General features: G+C 35.1%; 2 protein-coding genes across 2 annotated transcripts in view; one reads left to right on the top strand and one right to left on the bottom strand.

Annotated features, from left to right (window-relative positions):
- LOC125669341 (uncharacterized) overlaps positions 1-24,819 on the bottom strand; it is a 170,315-nt gene that overhangs the window by 83,300 nt on the left and 62,196 nt on the right. The window lies entirely within an intron of this gene.
- LOC125682712 (receptor-type tyrosine-protein phosphatase epsilon-like) overlaps positions 1-24,819 on the top strand; it is an 83,090-nt gene that overhangs the window by 14,617 nt on the left and 43,654 nt on the right. The window contains exons 3-7 of the mRNA XM_056163850.1: positions 9,438-9,680; positions 9,773-9,910; positions 13,063-13,203; positions 13,394-13,534; positions 14,557-14,700. Coding sequence (XP_056019825.1) covers positions 9,438-9,680; positions 9,773-9,910; positions 13,063-13,203; positions 13,394-13,534; positions 14,557-14,700 — 807 coding nt within the window. The remainder of the gene's footprint in view (positions 1-9,437; positions 9,681-9,772; positions 9,911-13,062; positions 13,204-13,393; positions 13,535-14,556; positions 14,701-24,819) is intronic.

Here is a 24,819-nt window from a genome sequence, read left to right as displayed (position 1 = left end):
CTCTCTTTTGAGTTGTGGGGCTATGAACTCCTTTTCCTTCAAACTTGATATAAAAATTTAACATAATAACTAGAGTTCATTTTCTACACTGATGTGGACTCAACAATTCATGATGTACTTTGCATTGGTTTTCAAATCAGCAATTTGTCTTTTAATTTCAATGCCAAGGTGTAATAACTTGCATTCCCAAAGAAGAAAAAGATAGACGCTATATGAAAAATTGGCGACCAATATCATTATTAATGTTGATTACAAAATTGGTTTTAGTGCCATAGCAAATCGTTTAAAGAAAGTACTAACAAGTATCATAGGTGACTCTCAGAAGGGTTTTACAAAGGGACGGTTTATTGGTGAAAACACTCGTTTTTTGTATGACTTGATTGACTATCTAAAAAAGGAAAATCAGACAGGATTGTTATTATTATTAGATTTTGAAAAAGCGTTTGATTCATTGGAATGCGATTTTATTGTAAAGGCACTCGGGTCCTTCAATTTTGGGGAATCTATTGTAAAATGGTTTCTTACTCTATACACCTCTAGTACCAGTTGTATAATTAACAATGGAAACTTATATAAATTCTTCAGTTTTGAACGAGGCTGTAGACAAGGAGATCCATTGGCACCATATATCTTTATTATTATACTAGAATTATTGGCAAAAGCACTTAAAGAAAATCGAAATATTAAGGGTGTAACTGTGGATGGAAAATAAAATAAATTAGGCCAGTATGTGGACGGCTCTTTTTTAACGTTAGATGGCAGTGTAAAATCACTTAGAGAATATATGAGAGTTATTGATATGTTTAGAATGATTTCTGGACTACGTTTAAATATTTCAAAACCACAAGCAATTTGGTTGGGGAGCAAATCAGGTTCGGCGGAAACTTTGTGTAATGATCTGAAAATAAAATGGGGAAATAGCAATTTTAAGCTCCTCGAAATAGTATTTACAAAACATCTGGAAGACATGACTTTATGTAATTATCAATCTAAAATCAATGCCATTAAACATTGCTAGGTTTGTGGACTAAACGGGATTTAACTCCAATAGGTAAAATCACAATTATCAAAACTTTAGCACTTCCAAAACTCATACACTTATATTCAGGAATGCCTGACCCACCTAAACAAGTACTGGAAGAGTTGAATAAAATATTGTTTTAATTTATTTTGGAATACAAGGTAGAAAAGTTATGATGAAGGGGGACTAAATATGGTACATTTGGCATTTTATATATCTTACATTAAGCTGAAATGGGTCAAAAGGTACCTTGCTGATATTTATTCTTATCTAGCATATCTATGGTATCTTGTGTTTTCATGTTTTATATGTACAATGAAGATAGGTACAGCTTTTAATGTTTTATTTATTTCCTATGTATTATGTGTATAACATTCTGTTGTAAGGTATATATGCATTGTAAAGCACCTTCGAGCGTACATAGTGTATGAAAAGGATGCTATATAAATACGGTATTATTAAAAGCATAACCGATATTTGTACGCAGATGAGAATAAACAAAAATTCGAAATTTCCTCATTTCATTTTTCAAACTTCTAAAACTAACCACGGCATAGGTATTGTGTGGGTCAAAGTTCAAGGTCTATGGGTCAAACAAAATGACTTATCAATTCCAATGCGTTTTATTCACCGTTTTCTTCTCTTGAGGTTGATGAACGGCTTAAGCAAAATCATTTAATGCCCTGCTGAAAAAGGTCCTGGTATCTAAACAATCTTTATAAAGTGATAGTAGTTTACCAGGAATAAATGGAGGGGGAAGTCCTGCTATGGGGGAAGTCTGACTCTACAACTAGTGATAGAGTAGGTCTTCCCACGGGGAAATCTGGCTCTAGAGTGAGACTTCCCCCCGGAAGTCTGGCTCTAGAGTGAGCCTTTCCCCAGGGGGAAGGCTCACTCTAGAGCCAGGCTTCCGGGGGGGGGGGGGTCTCATTATGGGGGAAGGCTCACTCTACAACACTGGGAACCACATTAAGAACAAATTTGGATCTGAAAGACCTGTAATTGCTTGCATATCAATATGTAAACTTCCACAATAAACTATTTTTTACCAATAGAGAAAAATAGACCCATATTTTTTACTACTTTACTGTGCGACACGCATCCATTGTTTTCAGCGATGACATTTTTGTTAATAATTTTAAAGGAAATCGCAGAGCAAGTCTTCATTTCAATTTAATATGAAATGAAAACTACCAAATATTATAACACAAATATGAGCTACTTTTACAAGGCTACTTTCACCCATTTTCATATACACGCCCTTCCATTTAAACATTTCGAATAAAGGTACAAGAAACCGTACATGCCTGTCTAGGAATCTTCCTTTTTATAACATGGCAATATCATTAAGATATTTTATCTGTTTTTGAAGGAGTGGATATACGTTTTTCAAATGAAAGGTGAAGATAACGATAATTGAAAAATCTCATAATTCCTTTAAGAAATATCAAATTAAGATTTGAGTAAACATGGACCCATGCATATACCAGAGGTGGGATCAAATGACTATGAGGAGTAAGCATCCCCTGTTAACCGGTTACACCCGCCGTGAGCCTTATATCTTGATCAGGTAAACGAAGTAATCCGTAGTCAAAATTAGTGTGCCAAGAACAACCTAACAATCGATATGAAACACGTCAGACAGCATTTGTCTCAATGACAGGTTGTGTTGTCACTAGAACATTATAATGACCATAGAATTTGTGAAATGCTGACTTTATTCGAGACTTTTGAATCCCCTGTAACATCAACTTGTTTGTCGGTAGCTACCTCTAATTAAAAACTTATCATACACAGAGCAAACTGTTGCATATTGAATCATTTGAGCGATATAAACACAAAATAAGAAATAAGCATCCAAACTTATACACCTTAGGCAGTGATGTTATTTAAAAATAAATGAGTGACTGAAAAAATATTCATGTGTGTTAATCACTGGCAGTATTGGATTGTGAACAAGTGCTAATTATTTTAATAAACAGTGCTTTAAATGAAAATAATTTGTTTAAGTTTCATATCTAAACAGTGTCCTATATCCTGAAATGAATTTTGTAAAATAGATGAATTAGCATTGGTTAATCAGTGCTTCATGTGTACATATAGTGCTATTGATTATTTTCAATGATAAAGGGGCGATGTTTTTGCTTTATTTATATTTAGATTGTCCAGATAAACTCTACATGAGTTTCCGTTAGAGGGCCCTTTAATCCACTTTCATTCTGAGATGTTGTTTTTAACGAGTAGACATTCGGGGAATAAACCAAACATGGAACCCTTCCCTTTATCTACCAATATAACTCTAGTCCGTTACGACGTTACAAGCAGGTATATAACATGGAATTATAGCACGTGTATCACAATTGTATTTTGGACATTAGATCTTGCATTCTCTCCCGGCCATACCGGTCGCGGTAGCTCAGTGGTAGAGCGTTCGCTTCATAACCAGCATGTCGTGAGTTCGAGGCCCGTTAACACTGGTAGTGACCCTCCTTCGCCAAACGCTCGGCATTTAGAAGTAAGAATCACGGGTCTTCCGGATATGACCTTTAAATCGGAGGTCCTGTGTCGCAGCAGGTGTTGGCGCGATAACGAACCCTCACTGCTACGCCCCTCAGCGCTAAGCATAAATCTGAATTTGTGGTACTTCACCTACAGATGGTAACGTTTCACTATGAGTGGAAAACATTCATTAAATGTCTCAACAATTAGAAATATGACAACTGTTGATCACCTTATTTTCTAAGATTTAAAAATAAAACTTCCTTGTTGTTTTAGGACTATGGGTATGCAGACACTTGTCGTTTTTATATCAATGATACTGACTTTGACATATGGATACCGTAAGTAAACAATATATTATTTATATCTATCGTACGATTAACTTCGCTATCGCATTACAGTCTAGTAAAGTGTTATTACCAATTAATACGCTATGCTAATAATCAAATTGAAACAAGGGACATATCCAAGGAAGATATCCCGATAGTTTATTATTATTATTATTATTGCTTTATTCATTTATAAAGCGCAAAATTACAGATAGTTTCTATGCGCTTACAGTTTACTGTTCAGAGCACCACTTACTCCAAATTAATTTTCACCACACAATGTAAGGGAACTAAATCAAGTTTAACAAGTATTCGTTTGCCATCATCCAATTAACATGTATGTCAAGGTGCAGCATACATTTTGTAAGTTTGCAGCAAAACTATTCTTTTAGTTGCCTTGTAGAATAGAAATGCTATTCACTTTGTTTTATAATCAAACTTGACACGGAAACGCTGGAAAAACCCTATAAATTCAACACATAAATTTCATTTTTTATTAATTATTACGATACATTTAGTAGGTACATGTAGTATTACTTGTTTTGTGTAGAATTGTGTTCCGTGTGAACGTAATTTTGGTAATCAGTTATTATTTCCACAATCAGGTAACAATAGAATATGTTTCTTTCAATCAAAGAAATCATCTCTTTGAAAAAGGGGACCGAGCAGGCCACGAAAATAGACGGCTGTCATACACATGGAGCTTGTCATTTATATCAATCCAGTAATGCAGTAGATGGAGATATTAACACGTGTACAAGGACAACATATATGGGATTGAATTCTCCAGATAAATGGACACGGTGGTATGTTGACGTTGAGAAAGTACTCAGCATCTACAACATCAGAATACAGTTCAGGGACTATGGAGAACAATATGGTATTGGCTTTTATAGTTTAATGATTTATGACTTGATATAGATGTTTTCATTTTGCTTTCGTGTCCAGTTCGCTTAAATGATTTCTCCCTTCTTGACTACCACTAATAAAAGTTTAACGAGTTCCCTGATGGTCACCAATTAGGAATTCCTCGAATGTTTCTTAATTTCCTGGCGGCATGCTAAATCCAATCCTTGATTATATGCAGACATATCCTTCCAATTTTTCCATTATTTCAAACATTTAGATTGTACGCCAATAGTCCATTCTACCAAATTACAGAAATTACTCCACATGCAGCAGATTCGAAACTTTATTGCTGTACCATTAAAGAAATAAAAAGGTTTCGTTATATTTTACAAAGTAATGCAAATTTATTGGATATATATTTCTTATATTGTTAGTGAAAGCATTCGTTAAAATACAATTTCTTATATTTTTTACATTGAGAACGTAAAAACTGACAATTACAACCTTTAAGAAATTCTGCAATTACTTGTAAATGGTTGTCAATAGTCAGATTTTTAAAGATATGATATTGTTTGAAAAATTTAACGTGTTTGTGTTTAAAGTGAATACTAGTATAACGTACATTAATGAATCTCATAAGGAATGTAAATTTAAGGGTATGGCAAACGCGGACCCCTAAACACAGAGTTGGGATCAGTTGCCTAGAAGTAAGCATCCTCTGTTGACCGGTTACAACCTTCATCTTGATAAGGTAAACTGATAGTCAGTAATCTCGAATGAGATTTGGCTCGACTGAATATTTGGACTGACGCCTTCATCAAATCCCGCAGCAGTCCTTCATAATTCATGTCTGGTTTACATTCAACTTCTGCCTGTTCTAGCAATTAATTTGCACTTATATGGCATTGCTGCTTGCTTCAAATATTAAATCAACTCTGTATCACTATTAATGCTGCATTACTTACTGTCTAGTGTGTAAATCAAAATGTCAGGAAGCTTTGATGTGAATATAACATTTTCTGGTTTAGTGGTTTTTAAGAAGATTTTCCCCATATATTTGTATTTAAAACTTTGATCCACTATTGAGTCCTTATCTTACCCCCGGGGGTCATGATTTTTACAAACCTGAATTTGCACTTTGTCTTGAAGCTTTCAGGTAAATTGATACTTTCCTGGCCCGGTGGTTCTTGTGAAAAAGAGTTCTAAAGATTTTCCCTATATATTTGCATGTAAAACTGTTATCCTCTATTGTTGCCCCATCCTACCATTGCTTTATTAAACTTCAATTTGCACTGTGTCAGGAAACTGTCATATGAATTTCAGCTTTTCTGGTCCTTTGGATCTTGAGAGGAAGATTTTCAAATGACCGGGCCCTATTTTTGCCTTTTTGTGATTATCTCCCCTTTGAAGGCATGGCTCTTTATTTAAACAAACAAGAATACTCTTCACCCAAGGATGCCTTGTGTCAAGTTTGGTTTTGGTTGAAAGAGGCCAATTGGTTCTGGAGAAGAATAAAATGTGAAAACTTTACGACAACGACGACAGACAACGGAGAAATTTCGATCACAAAAGCTCACTTGAGGCTTCGGCTCAGTGAGCTGAAAATGACTATAGGAACACTTCAATTTCGGGAGATAGAAAATGTGCTATGAAAGTCAGCCTTCGAACGGAAAAAGTGATAGTTTTTATTATGAAAGTTACATACCTAGACGGTAAGTAATGCAACATTGTTAGTAATGCAAATTTGGTTTAATGGTCAAATAACTTATCTGAAGTGAGAAGCAATGTCACATAAGTGCACATTAATTGGTAGAACCGACAGAAGTTGAATGTATTATATATGACTGCTCCGAGATTCGGTGAAGGTGTCACAGTCCAAGTATTCAGCTAACCGAATCTCGGCCGAGATTAAGTAATCAGTAGTCAATATCAGTATGTGAAGTGGTATGAAACTTTACCCAATGGCAAGTTATCTTGGTAAATTGGATCGTTATAACGACCATGGAATTTGCGAAATGCTAACACCAAACGCGACTTTTGAAACCACGACCCTGTAGCATCAGTTTATTGGTCAGTAGCCTGCCTTAATTCAAAATCTGAGTATACGCAGCACATGCTCTATTTCATATCGAATCTATTGAGAGGTATAAACACCATATACAGGTGATAATGGAATAATCCCCATCAACTAATGCAAGGTGAAGATAACGAACAGTGATCAACCTCATAACTAAAACAAGCAATACAAAATAGATAGCTGGGCAAACAAGGACCCCTGGGCACACCAGAGGTGGTATCAGGTGCCTATGAGGAGTAAGGATCCCCTTTCGACCGGTCACACCCGTCACGACCCCTATATCCTGAGCAGGTAAACGGAGTTATCTGCAGTCAAAATCAGTGTGCCAAGAACGTCTTAATAATCGGTATGAAACACATCAGACAGCATTTGACCCAATGATAGGTTGTATTGACGAACTAGATCGCTATAACGACCATATAATTCGCAAAATCCTGACTTCAATCGAGACTGTTCAAACCCCCGTACCATCAACTTGTAATCCGATTACACATGCGAGTCGCACAGCTAATGCAAGGTGAAGATAACGAACAGTGATCAATCTCATAACTCCTACAAGCAATACAAAATAGATAGTTGGGCAAACACGGACCGCTGGACACACCAGAGGTGGGATCAGGTGCCTAGGCAAATGTGGCTTTATAGTGGGATTGTCCCCTTATTATAGCCAAATGACCTCCCCCCGGAAACGTACTATATTCTGTAGTAGATATATCCCCCTCTTTTCATTCCGATTACGTTTACGGCGGATCTTTTCCATACATATTATTTCCATTCTGAAATACTTTTATTCTGAATATGCTAGATGAAGATTTAATTTCTAAATTCCCTTGACTTGATTCATGCGTTAATAACTTCTCAATAACTGCTGGGCCAATCTTTATCAGTTTGATATGTAGCATGTATACGAGAAGGTAATTATGAGCCTGAAAACCTCTACAAAAATTGTAAATACGATCTAGCCTTTCTACTCCATCTATGTGGTCTTCCATAGTTAGAATAGCACAACCTTTAATTTAAACATACCCTAGGCCAGGTTTAGGTTTACCCTGATTTTTGAGACGAGATCACTCCCGAGAAGCAGGTGTGAAACAGGTTTATGAAATGTGAGCCCTTCTTACAGGTAAACTGGTTTATACATAGGTGTCAATACGGCCATAAGAGTTTCAGTTCAAAAGTAATGAAGTCCGAGTTTGTTACATGATACTGGGGTTTGGCTTTTAAGTATTATCAGGTGGTGTCTTTATGACATTGATGGAATAGGAAAAGGATATCAAGATTGACGTGGTAATCTGAATTTAAGTCAAATGTTAGTTAGACCACCTTTTTGATCCAGTTCGCCTCCCCAATGTCAAATACTTGCCGATGTCCCTGTTACTAGCCGTTCCAGCTTCCAATAATCTCGGGCTCTCACAGTAAATTTTCTGCCTTGTCTAGGAATGTTCGCCCCTGGAAAACCATTGTTAAACGTTGATAAATGTTCACTCTACATACGTACATGTATATGTCATACAAATCCAGAAATTTAATATATATGGCGTGATTTGTACTTCCTGCGAATAAAATTTTATAGAACAGACCGAAACCAGACTAGCCAACCGTGTGGGAGTACACAAACAATATATACAGGACCCATCCGTCAGGAATACACCCTACAGTGAACATTTCGATTTATGCACCAATGGAGACTTTGTAACAGTTCTGTTTTATAAAGTTTTAGAAAATAATGAACACTTTCGGAGAACAAAAGAGGACTATTTTGGAAAGTTATTCAAATCTAAATTGAATGTAAATTAATCATGACTTAGCTGGTATATTTCGCTTTATTGACTTTAGTTTGACCCAAATTAGTGTACGGCATTTTTGACGTCGTAATAACGAGAGAGAGAGAGAGAGAGAGAGAGAGAGAGAGAGAGGTGCGTTTTATTCTATATATAACAATAACTCTAGAGCAAGTATTTCAGAGTTTATTGGAACAAATTGTTAATTTATATATATATATATATATATATATATATATATATATATATATATATATATCGAATTAAGGTTAATCAATCCTCGTGTGATGTCATAGGTTTTGCAAAAATCTTTATCAAATTAAACTTTGCGCATGATAGAAATATATCTTCAGAGACATTTTATTCACTGCATAAAATAAAAAATTTGGTAAACTATTGATATTGAAAAAGTGTATATTTTCTATAGATAATCGATTCTTTATAATTAAAAAAATGTTGTCAAGGGTAATAACTCCTATGCTGATATTTCTTCTACAGCATATCTATTATGTGCGATTTCCCTAATATCCACAATTAATTTATAAATATTTATGATTTAACAGTTTTTTTAAACTGTTGACATTTAAAATTTGTCATTTCAACAAGTTTTATCTATTTTAATTATTCTGTACAGCGAAAATGTGTGATTTTCTGATGTTAATATATACTTCCGTTTTTTTTATGTCTGACATGTTTAAAAATGTGGCAACATACACATTTTCTTTGGTTATTGTTTAAATTTAACTATATTGAATGAAAATTAATACAGTTTTTGCACTTTTAACCATTATTATTGATAAGTCACACGAGGATCGATCAACCTTAAACACACTTCTATTCAACTTACATAACTGTTTGATATCTTTAATTGATAATTTCAGCCATGAGACAAAGAGGGCGTTTTGCTGGTTTTTCACTCTATGTGTCAAACACAACTATAAAGGAGGATGGGTATCTGTGTTACAAGGACGGACAGGAGTTACCGACCTTGGATTTCAGTACCACTTGCGTCAAACATGGACGTTACGTTATATTCTACAATGAAAGACTTGACGGAACAACTTATCCTACCGGATATGAAACAGCCGCAGTTCACACTGAATTATGTGAAGTAACTGTAACAGGTAAATGTAACATTGTGTTATCATACAATTAAAATACATTTGATGCAGTATGATAAATAAGGTGCTATAATTTTCTCGATATTGTATTATAGGTTGTAAAGAATCGGATGTGTTTGGATATAACTGTGATCTACCCTGTCCAAACAACTGTCAGGAATTGAGATGTGACATTGTCAACGGAAAATGTTTGGGTTGTACTGCAGGATGGGTGGGAGACTTCTGTAACAAATGTAAGATTACGTTTGTTACATCATTCAAATATTGTTGATAATTTAATGTATATACATTTAATATAAAATGAGATATGACAAGTTTAAGATGTAACAAATGTAAGAGTACGGTGAATAATAATAATGAAAATAATAAATTCTTTGATTTAGACAGGATAGCACAATTAGTACAAATGACTAGTTTACATTGTGGTCCTGTATAAAACATATTCACAGTCAGATAAATGAGAGAATAGAAAAATAGATAACATAATATAAAATATATACATTAAATATACACACGATATCACTGGGAGAAAATAAACATATACATCATATCTATATATCACTTATTTGAGTAATAATGCTGGAAATGTGCTGATTTAAAAGATGTAATACAACCACAGTTTCTGACAGACTCGGGCAACTGATTCCATACAATTGTAGAGGATACTTTAAAAGACCGCATATAACATTCAGTTCGAACTTTAGGTAAATATAAAATGAAACTATCGCTACTTCTTGTTGTTTTGGAATGAACTTGGCTGACAAAACTAAAAACGTTCATATATTCTGGTGTCATTTATTAAGAACCTTAAAAGCAAGCACTAGTTTTCTATGCAAGGTGAAGATAACGAACAGTGATCAAAATCATAACTCCTACAAGCAATACAAAATAGATAGTTGGGCAAACACGGACCCCTGGACACACCAGAGATGGGATCAGGTGCCTAGGAGGAGTAAGCATCCCCTGTTGACCGGTCACACCCGCCGTGCGCCCCTTATCCTGATCAGGTAAACGGAGCTATCCGCAGTCAAATCAGTGTGCCAAGAACGGCTTAACAATCGGTATGAAACACGTCAGACAGCATTTGACCCAATGATAGGTTGTATTGACGAACTAGATCGTTATAACGACCATATAATTTGCGAAATGCTGACTTCAATCGAGACTGTTGAAATCCCTGTACCATCAACTTGTTTGTCAGTAGCTTACCTCGATTTAAAAACTGACTATACCCAGAACAAGCTCTTGCATATCGAATCAGTTGAGATATATAAACACCATATGCAGGTGATAATGGAATATCGCTACATAAATGTGGGAAGTTGACGATGGAGAAGCTGAAATCATCCCGTTTGTCATACAGTTGAGTTGTCAGTTTGCCGTTAATGTCTACTTTCAATAAAATATCTAAGTATGAAGCAGAAGTGGACGACGCTGTGGTGTCCTTTAATTCGAGCTCACAGGGATATATCAAATCGACATATGAATGAAAGCTATCATTGTTAATAAACAAAACGTCATCGATATATCTAAAAGTCGAATTGAAGGTCACAGCGAGATTTTTTCTTCTCACGTAAAAGTTTTTAAATAAATTTTGCTTCATACGAATATAAAAACAGGTCAGCTAACAAAGGAGCACAATTCGTGCCCATGGGAATTCCAACAGACTGTTGGAAGACCTGATCACCAAAGACAACGAAGATATTGTCAATGAGGAACTCTAGCATATTTTTTATTTCAACTTCAGAGTACTTGTGCGTGGAATCAGAGTGGTGTTTAACAAAGTAAGTTTTTGAATGACTGATCACTAGATATGAATATTTCCGTTTTCCGTTTTTGTTGAAGAAGCAACTGTCTATGATGTCAAAAAGTATAGTCTTTAATTTATCGTGAGGAATGGTCGTGCATAGTGTTGAAAAGTCATAGGTTTTAATGCTATTGATTTGGGAAAAATTCTGTGATTTCAAGTTTACTAAAAGTTCTTTAGAATTTTTTAGAATCCACATTTGATTAACACCACTTCTGGCATATGTAGTCGCACAGTAAGTTTGAAGTTTCTCCTTCACAGCTGTTAACATTTTCGTGAGGAGCAAAGATAGGGGCTTGGTAGAGCACTTACTAGATCCAGCAATGTATCTTTGTTTGTAAGGGTTTTTATGTAGTTTAGGAATCCAGTATAGGTACGGTAACTCATATTCATTCGACCCATTAACTGGAATATTAAATGTGTATAAAACTGAAGCATGGTTTTGAAGAATTTCGTCTTTTGAAAGGGCAGTTGGAGTATAAGTATGATTACCAAAGGTGGAATTAATGCCAAGTTCGTTTAAAATACAGTTGTAATTATGAGCCTTACAAACAAAGACAATGTTGTTACTAGGTTAGTCAGCTGGAACCAAAACATATTCCTCATGTAACCTATCTAATTCTTTTATCCCTTCTGGTTTACTAAACACAGAAGGATAGATGGTACGTACTTTTGTTTTTATGTGTCTAATGCGGGATTTTAATATCCCTCTTATGCTTTTAACCCATTCTGACAGTGTATCAAGTTCTTCTTTTTCATATTTAGCCCATCGTCTGGCATAATCTTCGACAGAACTCATAATGGAGATGAAGTTCTGTCGCCAATTAAAAGACCGAGGTTCTCTGTATTTAGGACCTTTAAGAATAAGTGATTTGAGGTCCTCATTTTCAACTATATCAACATCACCAGTAATGACATGTCCAGCTGGACTGTAGTTGAAAGAAGACGAAGAACAAGAACATGTTGGTGGATTACGTATAAGATGGTCTATATCTAAGCGCTGCAAAGTTTGTTTATAATTAAAAAGTTTGGATGCAATAGTAGAAGTATAGCTGTAGGAAATACAGGGTGTACAAAATAATCATGAACAGGCATCCATTTAAGAACACTAAAAATATCAGCTGTAGAAGTATGAGTTACTTTCACCTCCAATATAATTAGGGTGCCCTTTTCTGTAATTTAAAAAGTCTGTCAATAAAACCCCTGTTTTTGGCCGAGCACCAAACTGTGCAACAATAATTGAAATGAGGAATTATAACAGTGTTATAAATTTTCAATAATGCTGCATTTGACAAAAGTTTGCAGACGACGTAAAATGTCTATTTTCTGTGAAAGTTTCTTGCATAAAGAATCAATGTTTGGCCGTTTTAACAGTATCGAAAACAACATCTCTTACTTTGATAAACACTTTTCTACACTTTGAGAGTTTTTGTGCAGTGCCAATCAACAAACTTTGTGTTTTCTCTAAATTCATCAAAGCCGTATTCCTATATGATTGACATTCTAATGCAAAGGAGTTTAATTGAACATCGGACATAAAACGGAAAAGCTTATCAATAGAATGGTTTTTTTTCCTAGCCTGTCCAGCTGGATATTACGGTCTACAGTGTAGATCTACGTGTACTGGACACTGCAGAGACAACCTGTCCTGTAACCACACCACTGGACAATGTGACTATGGCTGTGGTAATGGATGGACAGGAACACATTGTAACACACGTAATTCATTTGTCGTTATCTTAAAGTGTAAAATATCTATGTTTACTAACCATTGTGGAATATTTGATGGTTAAATATCAATACATTTTAAATTTGATGAATACGACAAGAAAGTAGCAATGGATATCAAACGGAAATCTGAATCTTTGTTAAAAGTACTACATTTTTCGATGTAATCCTACTTGACCAGAGTGTCCTGCAGAATCATACGGTCCGGATTGTGTGTATAACTCTAGTGGACAGTGTCTGAGTTACCTCCCCTGTAACAGGACTACAGGAAGATGTGACGGAGGCTGTAATTCGGGATATACCGGGGAACTCTGCGATAAAGGTGAAATGTTTGAATTGTGGTTTAGAAGCATTCTTGTACATTCTGATCATTCATGTAAATGTTTTGTTTCTTTACTATAACATTTAAGAACTTCTCAATTTTATATTTAGTTCCGATTGCAATCTATCACTTTTAATACAATTATTGGATAGGTAAAGTAATAATTTGAAATTGTTGTCATTAAATGATTTTGTATTTACATACATATGGTGCATCCAAATTGGTACCGTATAAGTTTTACATTATGACCCCTGGGTCGAGGCCTCTGCTGGTGGAATGTTAGTCCCGAGGGTCTCTACAGCCCAGTAGCTAAGTACTTCGTTACTAGCTTGAAAATACGGATGTATATTTAATTGCTGTTACAAAATTTAGAAATTCATTTCAAAATTAAGGATTATCTCCCTCATGCATAGCTCTTATCCTTGGACGAATTTGGCTCCACTTTTTTGGCACACTGTTTTTGGCTATATTTAGCTCTAAACTTCATAGTTATTTCGGATTTCAAAGATTTCGGTTGAGCATCACTGAAGAGACATTATTTGTCGAAATGCGCATCTGGTGCATCCAAATTGGTACCGTATAAGTTTTTCATTATGACCCCTGGGTCGAGTCCTCTGCTGGTGGAATGTTAGTCCCCGAGGGTCTCTACAGCCCAGTAGCTAAGTACTTCGTTACTAGCTTGAAAATACGGATGTATATTTAATTGCTGTTACAAAATTTAGAAATTCATTTCAAAATTAAGGATTATCTCCCTCATGCATAGCTCTTATCCTTGGACGAATTTGGCTCCACTTTTTTGGCACTCTGTTTTTGGCTATATTTAGCTCTAAACTTCATAGTTATTTCGGATTTCAAAGATTTCGGTTGAGCATCACTGAAGAGACATTATTTGTCGAAATACGCATCTGGTGCATCCAAATTGGTACCGTATAAGTTTTACATATGTATAGCAATACCTTGCAATCTGTTAAGAATATTTTTTATATTAAGAAATTATAAATAATTATGTTTTACATTGACAGTATGTTCAATTGGCCGGTACGGATTGAATTGTTCAGAGAACTGCAGTTCCCGTTGCCGATCTGAAAGCAATCATTGTAACCATAAAGACGGACATTGTGAACATGGATGTGACGATGGATTCCAAGGAAGTAAATGTGAAGAAAGTAGGTATCCATATTTTACATACAAAGTTCTTAATGATTAAAATAATCCTGCGGTCTGTAACGAACTTATTCTTTTCTTTTTTAAGATCATTGAGAATTGATTTTGCCAGGTTTTGTAACTGATATGTTGTATTTTTGTTGGATCAGTTCACAGTGTTGAAGAATGCAAATTTTAATTATGTTTGCATGACTAAGACGCAGTTGATAACAAACCTTATAGACAAAATGGAGTGATACAGGAATTTCAAAATAAAGGAAATTTAGAAATTTAATCATCTGCATATGGTTATAATTTATTATTTCAACGGACTGAATAGGGGAGATCATGATCTTGGCACCATCAATATTTAAACCGGGAAGGGCTATTGAGAAATAACTTCATGTTACAGGGGTTTCAACAGTCTTGTTTAACGTCAGCATTATAAAACTTCGATCGTCTTTATAATGGTCTTCTTTGCAAATATAGTTTCTCAATGGGTCGAATGCCCTCTGGTTTGTTTTATAACAATTGTTAAGACGTTTAATACTTATTTTGACTACAGATTACGCCGTTTACCTAATCAATATAGATCTCTCACAGCGTGTGTGACCGATCAACAAGGAATTAATCCTTCTAGTAAGGCTGCAACAGGTACCCGAAATAACCGAAAACCGCGTGTTGTTCGGGTCGGGTTCGGTTCCATTTTTCCGTATTTCGGTTCGGGTTTGGTTTTTAAAATAGAACCATTATGTCGCCAAAATCCTCAAAGATGGCTGTATTTTGATTAATTGTTAAATCATGGCATTGTCGACAAAACTGTAAATAATGACAGTACATGTAAGATATGTCACACGCATTGAAAATACGCCACAGGAGCAACATCGTCATTGACAAAACATTGAAAGCATGGATGGAAACGAGTAGAAGTGACAATGCTGTTTCTAGTACCATGGATGACGAGTCTAAACGTCAGTCCACGTCACCGAGTAATTATTGTGACAAAATACAATAAAGGTTTTTGATTTCAACTGTATACTAATTTCTTAAAATAGTTATATAGACCCGAACCGAAATATCCGAAGTAAAAAAAATTAGAACCGACCCGACCCGAAAATGTTTTGAACCGTGACAACTCTACCTTCTAGGCATCTGATCTCACCTCAAATGGATCCAGGGACCCGTGTTTTCCTGCTTTAAATTTCGTATTTCTTTATTGGATTTAGGATATTGATAATTCACTATTTATTATCTTCACGTTTAGCGTTGATTGGTTTTCATGATTTACAGACATGTAAATGTGTATATTTAAAAAATATATCGTAAAATCACTGTAAGTTATCTTCACTTTCACATACACGCACGCGCGCACACACACACACACACACGCACGCACGCACGCACGCACGTACGCAGGCACGCACGCACGAACACACACACACACACGCACACACACACACACACACACACACACACACAAACACTGATTTATATACATGCACATTCATGGAAAATATAATGTTCCAACCAATAGTTCATTTATGGCGACAATTGGCTGGGTCAGCTGATGTTGGGCATATTTTAAGGATTTCTTGTCCATATTCCAAATTTGCATTACTTTAAATATTGTTGTAAGATATAGTCTTTTCATATCTTGATTTCAAATATACTCCACATCACTAATATGATTTTAATATCACTCTGTTTATATTGAAAAACAAAACTACGCTAAGCATACTTTCATGTACGACTAAGTAAGATCAGTTAACTTTTAGTTCAGTTTTGTTGTATGTATAAAAGATTGTAAAGTCTTGTCACACCACTTTTATGAAGCTTTATACCTCCATAAACATTCAAAACATTATTTTAAGGTATATGATATTCAGTAGGTGAAAATAATACAATGATTATTTTTTGTCTATTCTAGTAAAGGGTTTTAAGTTTTGAAATAATAATCATTACTGTCCTCTGTTCTTTTCTTAATTTCAGTTTGTAATGATGGTTGGTATGGAGAAAACTGTTCTACACGATGTAACGAGAACTGTGTCAACCAGTCATGTGACCATATCACAGGCAGCTGTACATACGGATGTAAACCGGGATGGAGGACTCCAAACTGCGAAAAGAGTAATGCTTAATACGGCGTTTCTTATTATTGCGTTGTATAATATGCTCTGTATTTCTTTAAATCTTAATGGTTTTAAATCACAATGTTTGCATTATGTATTTTTTTAGATATAAAAAAGAAATAATTAAAACTAAAAAAAAAAAAAGAATTCCGGTTCAGATATCTTAAATACTTCTGAACTACTTCATAGATTGCATTGATATATCAGGACCAGTTCTTTACAAACTTCAGATTAATGATATGATTGGAATAATTACCATTCATATATATATAAATAGAAAAGAAAATACAGACATGCGGGTTCGTTAATGTCCGTGGATAATTGGATATATTTCAGCAAGTTACATTCTATTTCACAAACTAGAATGAAACGATAACCCGTGGTTTGTGACGATGATACATGTATAGCAAATAGAAAACAATATATATACGTGCAATGCAGAAGATGAATGGTATGGTGCGGAAAATACTTTTTTATGGAAATGTCAGTTTTTGAAACACATTTATCTACATATGACATATGTTCATTAGTAAAAGCTCAAGCGATACATAAATCATTTCATAATGTTTCCCTCTAATGTTCTTCTAGAATGTTCAGTAGTAACATATGGCAAATATTGTGGAAATCACTGCAGTAGTCTTTGCAGAAACATGACATGTAATCCAATCACAGGATCTTGTCTGGAGGGCTGTGCACCAGGATACTTAGGGAGTTTCTGCAACAAATGTATGTCTTCTTGTGAGAATAATGAACACACTTAATGTGGGTGTCAAGCTATATACAGTTTCTGGTGTGTAGATTCACACATACATAGTTTCGATTTTTATTTAATCCTTATCATATGCACAAACGGCAAGGAACAGCCATCTATAATCGACTGAGTTATGAGATTAGCCAAAATCAAAACAAAGCATTAATTAGTACAGGTAAACGCAATCTAATTAAAATTTGACTTCTTAGATCCGCACTGTATACTCTGCGTAAAAAGATCTCACATAACCCGACTAGGGGTCATGTTCATGTGAACTTTATGTTAACCAATCAGCGCGTGCCTATGAAATCGTCGGTGTTCACAATTCAAGGTGAATGATTGTTTAGTTTGAAAGAAAACACATCGCAGGTAGATGTGACGTCAAAATGCACCATTTACGTCAACTGGCGTTATATTCCTCGCGTTAATTAAGTAAACCATCTTGACAACTATTCAAATCGTACTTAGCTCTATTCATACATAAATCACAATTCACATTTGATTTAATTTGGGTGTATTTTATACCGTACGTTTTGTTGTTTGTATGAACGGATTAGATTAGGCATTATTGCGAAAATTTAAAGTCCCTTATGTGAGAATATGCATTGTTTAGTGTGGGATAAACTTCCTGTGAGAGCGATTACTGCAACTTGTTTACGAATTGCCGGGAACCGCCTAGATAGCCATCATTGTATGTACGACACAATCTGACTGGCTGATAGATCTCATGAATGTCCCAAGCAAAACGTTATGCGGACGTGACCCCTATGGGGTTATGTCAGATCCTACTGGAGCGACTGTTAGCGTATCTTATAATCTGATTTTAATTAGATTGAAATAAACGTAATTGACTCCTTCCTGAATATTACCACTTCATTTAACAATATTTCTTGATATATTTTCAATATATTAGAATATTAATTTCTATGCTTAAATTAATTGATTGTATATTGTTTAACGAATATCTCACTCCTATGGAGACGTCACCATTGCCAGTGAAGGGCTGCAAAATTTAATCCTATGCTCGGCGCTTACGGTCTTTGTGCAGGAAAGGATCGTTATCGTGCCACATATGCTGTGACAGGCGGTCTCTGTTTTTGCAAACTCATCCGAAGGACCGCCATATTTAGTCGTCTCTTACGACAAGCAAAGGATACTGAGGATCTATTGTAACCCATCATTGAGTTAAATGCTGTCTGTGCGTTTCATGCCGATTGTTAGGTCACTCATATCACACTGATTTTGACTATGGATAACTCCTTTTACCTGATAAAGGTGTAGGGCTCACGGCAGGTGTGACCTGTTGACAGGGGATGCTTATTCCACCTAGGCATCTGATTTTGTTCAGCTTAGTCGTAAGATGTTTTGTGAATAAGCTGTCAGGGTTCTTTAACGTGCCAACACCTACTGAGACATGGGACCTACGTTTTTAAGATCACAAGAAGCAAAAACAATTCTCACTTCTTGATACCGAATGTTTGGAGAAGGAGCAATCACTACCTATGTTAATGTCTACGGTTTGACGCGGCCTTGGCACGAGCGAGGCTCGAACTCACAACTCCCCGGTTACGAAGCGAACAGTTTACCACTAAGATATCGCGATCGGTTGTATCGATCGAAGTATAATCAGGGGTGAAATGCTGTCTGAGGTATTTCATACTTATTGTTATGTCGTTCTTGGCACAATCAATTTGAATACGGATGACTCCATTTACCTAATCAGGATATAGTGCTCACGACGGGTGTGACCGGTCGACAGGGGATGCTTACTCCTCCTAGGCACCCGATCCCACCTCTGGTATATCCAGAGGTCCGTATTTGCCAAACTTTTTATTTTGTATTGCTTATGGGAGTTATGAGATTGATCACTGTTCGTTATCTTCACTTTTCATCCGTTTAACCTAATATTGGTCCTAACAAGCATTATTCATTTCTTTCATTAACTGGGACTGTCTGTATTACATGTATTTAAGCATGTGACGAAGGAACATATGGACTCAACTGCTCCCAGAATTGTTCTCAGAACTGCCTCGGCGTTTGTGACAATGTTGACAGATCCTGTTCGTGTTCAGCTGGGTGGACGGGATCCCCTGACTGTAGTGAAAGTAAGTGACTAACTCATATTTATACACAATTATTTCATTTATCTACCGAAAAGTCAGATATCAAGCTTGTAAAGTCCTATTTTTTGAGATACAAATCATTACATCAATGTTGCCTGGGTCAAGCCTTACGACGTTTAGACTCTCTGTATTGAATAACACTGCAATAATATAACCTTTGCAGCCTCCTCCCTTCTAGTGAACTAGAAATTACAATCTTGAATAGAAATTGTTTATTGTTTAAATCAGAACTATATTATATAAATGAATAAGTTACATACCATTGTATTTACCATTGTCTCGTCAACTTACCACTCAAATCCATACCAATAAAATAGTGCATCACACTACTCACACACAGTTGGGTGTATCCGCAGTACATTCTAAAATACAATTTTCATCTAATTGGTAGAATATTGTGATCCTTAACATACATACCTGAATAAGTAAATATAATGTGCCATATGCTTTTATTGGCCATATATTTGACAAGTTTCGCTAAAACAATACACAAGCGAATCATTGTATGCTGTTCATAATATGCTTTAGGATGTGTAATTAACGTCTTAAGATATTTATAACTCTGAATTTCAACCAGAATTTGATTTCTCTGAACTTAAATAACTTATACATTGAAAAAGTCAGAAACTAGAATTGGAATATTATTTCCCGTTATCAAATTTCTCTTGGCTTTTGCCTTCCTTGGAAAGTTTATGCACCGTAGTTACTGTTTTACTCGCGATATCACGAATATTTAATGATAGCTCGTACTTAAATGTGATACCGAAGTTTGTCATCGTTTTTACCTTTTCAGATCTTTCTAATTTAATTCAACCAGTAGTGTTCTACAGTTGTATTACCAGTGAATTTATCCGCTGATCTCTGTTGAATCTTTGTGAGGTATAATGGGTCACTTTCAGTATCTAGTTACCCCATAGTTGTACAAATATAATATAAAACAATTTGAAAAATTCCCCATCCTCATCCCCCCAAAATATCTAGAATCTTTAATCGAATTGGTGTCTATCACAAAGTTGTAATCTTTCATATGTTCTAGTGATAGGGAGTAAATATAGATTAAGAATTTGAATAGTTTTGTATTACTTTCAGACGCACCTATTGTCCGTAATAACGAGCATAGTAATCCAGATGCATACATCGCAGCCTTGTCGATTTCACTGGTCATTAACTCCGTCCTTTTTGTTGTCATTGTTATATTATTGAGGTAAATAAAATTGTTTGAGGGTTATGAACATTCTACATGCGTCAAAAAAGCCTTTGTAATTAATATCAAATACTACATTTTAGGATAATCTATAACAGAAAACAAGAGAAGCGTTCCTCGGACTATATCGCTAGTGCTGAAATACCACCGCCATCACAAGTCAGCGATAACGATGTACACCAGTATCAGGAACTCAACATGTCCAATGATAGTTCATACCAGAATCTGTCTTTAAGAGATCGTTTATAATATACATTTTAAACAAAACTTATTCTTCTTGTTTTCGTGATTATGCTTTTTATATTGATGAAATGTGAAGATAACGAACATTAATCAATCTCAATACTCTTATAAGCAATGCAAAATAGATAGTTGGGCAAACACGGACCCTGGGTACACCAGAGGTAGGATCAGATGCCTAGGAGGAGTAAACATCCCCTGTCGACCGCTCACACCCGCCGTGAGACCTATATCTTGATCAGGTAAACTGATATGCTTTCTTCACTTTCACATTTTGATAAGCAGAGTTCATACATGTTAAAGCTACATTTATTGTACGAATAAATAATATGAAAAGTTGAAGAAGATAACGAACAGTGATCAATCTCATAACTCCTGTAAAGAATACAAAATTACGAGTTTAGCAAACATGGACCCCTGAGCATACCAGAGGTTTGATGATGTTCCTAGGAGGAGTAAACATCCCCTGTCTACTGATCTTACCCGCCATGATCCCTATGTTTTGATCAGATAAACGGAGTGATCCGTAGTTAAGTTCAGTGTGTAAAGAACGAAGATGAAATGGATATACAATGATAAATAGAGTATGTGGTATTAAAAGGGTGTATGATATAAATTTGATTATTTGGAAACTAATTGTGAGATCTATATTACACTTATCAGAATTGTTAAATATAATGTACTGTTAATTCGGACAAATGTTGAGGAAAAATTATAAGTTATGATAAAGAATCCTCACAACTACGGTTGTAGGCGGCTTAATAAGCTGGTGACGTTTCCACAAATTACGGTACATACACTGTACTTTGTTTGGAAATATTGCACGTAGTTGGGGTGACATTGAGGTGAAGCCGATGTTACCAATGGGTTTTTTAGGGGTAAAGATTTTCAATATTACCCTCAAATAGATGCGGGGGCCTCTGTGTCCGAGTGGTTAGAACATCGCGCTCAATATCACGCGGTCTCTCACCTCTGTCGGCGCGGGTTCGAATCCCGCTCGCGCCGGTAAGTGAGAAAGTTTCCCAGTTTACTTTCGGAAGGTCGGTGGTCTCTTCCCAGGTACATTGTATCTGGGTTCTCTCATCCAACAATAGAAAAACGGGGAGCCACCAAATAACTGAAATATTGTTGAGTGTGGCGAAAAACATCAATTAATCATATGTGTTTTGTTTTATTATACGGAATGTTATATAAACACCAAAGCAGAGAGACTTACGTATGTTGACATTTTATCAATCACTGTCATGCGATGTTTTGTATATCAATGCAGGTATTCACGTTTATTTTAAATATCGTCTAACAATCTACGGCGAACTATACACGCATAAATTTGACGCATGTGATGATCTATATAATATCACCCGTTGTTAGGTATTGTTAACTGTTGCTATATACTGTCACCCTGGAACTGCATTCAATTCTCAGAGGATAACAATACGTTTTTTTCATATCTTCTCAATCAATGAGATTCGAGTATTTTACATGAAAGTATAATGAAATATGAAAATTTCCATAGTCTATTTCTTTTCAAGAAACAACTGCTTATGATGTCAAAAGGTCTAGTATATGGCTTCTCACGTTTTTTAAAATTCTTTTGGAAAGAGTTAGGCTTCTTTATCACAAGAGATATTCTCCAGTGGCTATGCACTTTACAGAACGTAACAAACTTGGCATAATTACATGCATACCAAAAACTGGAAAACCATAACAGTATTTGAAAAACTGGAGTCCAATAAGCATCCTAAATGTTCTATACAAAATAGCTTCTAGGTGCATTGCTGGAAGATTAAAAATATTTTTAGATAAAAAAGAAGGTATAGTTTCCACAGTAATGGATGATTCCAGTAGGAGTCCCAAAATCTGGCATTCAAATAAGGAATATATGAAAAACCCAAACTATGTTTTATTTGATCCAAAAATTGTTCTGTGGCATACGATAGGAGCATGAAATAGAATTGAAAAATGTGCAAATCTATGAAGAAAATTCATAAATTCAGCGGGTTTTCCTCTCAGAAAACATACAACCCATGCGTCAACAAATTCATATTCAAATACATTGTTGTCTTCTATTAACACTCAATATATATTACTTGTATTTTGCTTGACAGATGAGTACACCTTTTCCTAAGCAATAATCTGGATGAAATGTAACAGTTACAGAGTGTATCAACCTTTGTTGTTAAGGGGAAAAGCCTTATTCATGGCGTAATAATGCTACCCAATAAGCGATAATATTGATTTAGTTAATATAGTATACTTGGCATATATCAATCTTACTGAAATACATATCAAGCTTAATTCAAGAAACATTTAAAACAGATAAATTTTGGGGGTCATTTTTTGTCCATAATACTTTGTTCTTATTTGATTGGAATGAATAAGGTTTTTTTTATAGGGAAAATACACTTGTATTAGGTTGGTGTATGAAATAATGCAATATACAGAATATAATCAAATACCTGGTTTGTTAATGTTGATTGACTTTGAAAAGCCCTTCGACTCAATCTCCTTTGATTTTTATATATGAAACACTAGACTTGCTCAATATTGGCACATCAATAAAGAATTGAATAAAACCTTTCTATAATGACATAAAATCTTGTCATGCAAAATGGAATAACCTCAGAATATCTAACCCCAAAAAGAGGCTGTAGGTAAGGCAACCCCATATCACCTTATCTTTTTTGTTTGGTGCAGAGGTCCTTGTAGTAATGATAAGAAATAAGAAAGATACGAAAAGAATAACAATTGAGGGGGGTATACAAATTATCAAAGTATGCTAATGATACCTCATCCTTCTCGGATGACCTGAATGAATAGATGGTTTCCTTAAAGAGCTAGATTACTTTGCTAATATCTCTGCTCTTAAAATAAATTTCACTAAAAACTAAAATGGTATATGGATCGGCAATAAAACATTTTAGATGAAGTTTTTCATTATTCCAGATGGAAACTTGACAGGAAAAATATAACTTTGATCTTTTAGGGATTAAATTTTCTCTAGACCTTAATGAAATAGTTAAAATGAACAATAACGGAAAATTATCTGAAATTAAGCACCTCAAAAATCAATGGAAATAAAGAAAGTTAACTCCTATTGGAAGACCAGTTGTGATAAAAACTTTGATTATACCAAAGTTGAAGCATTTAGTACTTACTATACCAAAACGTGACCCAGAATATATCAATAAATTTGAAATAGAAATCTTTAGCTACCTATGTGGAAGTAAAATTCATGAAATTAAACAAATACTATCATTCAAGAATATAAAAACGAACGATTAAAAATGACAGACTATACAGAATCTATTACAGCTTTAAAATTTAGTTGGACTAGAAGAATTCTTCACTCAAATTCAAAATCGGTATGTTTACAGCGTTAAAAACAAATATTTGTAATATATGGTCAAGAGGGACTGACTTCATTATGTACATCCAAACAATATATGATAATTTCTGAAATGAGTGTTTTCCAGTTGGATCAAAATTACAAGTACTCAAACCACTAATACAAAGTTAGATCTCTTTGAACATGAAAGGTGAAGATAACGAACAGTGATCAATCTCATAACTTCTATAAGCAATACAATATAGATAGTTAGGCAAACACGGACCCCTGGACATACCGGAGGTGAAATCGGGTGCCTAGGAGGAGTAAGTATCCCCTGTTGACCGGTCACACCCGCCGTGAGCCC

This window comes from Ostrea edulis, chromosome 4 (assembly GCF_947568905.1).
Source record: "Ostrea edulis chromosome 4, xbOstEdul1.1, whole genome shotgun sequence".
NCBI classification, from domain to species: Eukaryota; Metazoa; Mollusca; class Bivalvia; order Ostreida; family Ostreidae; genus Ostrea; species Ostrea edulis.
This window is presented reverse-complemented; position numbering and strand designations above follow the sequence as displayed.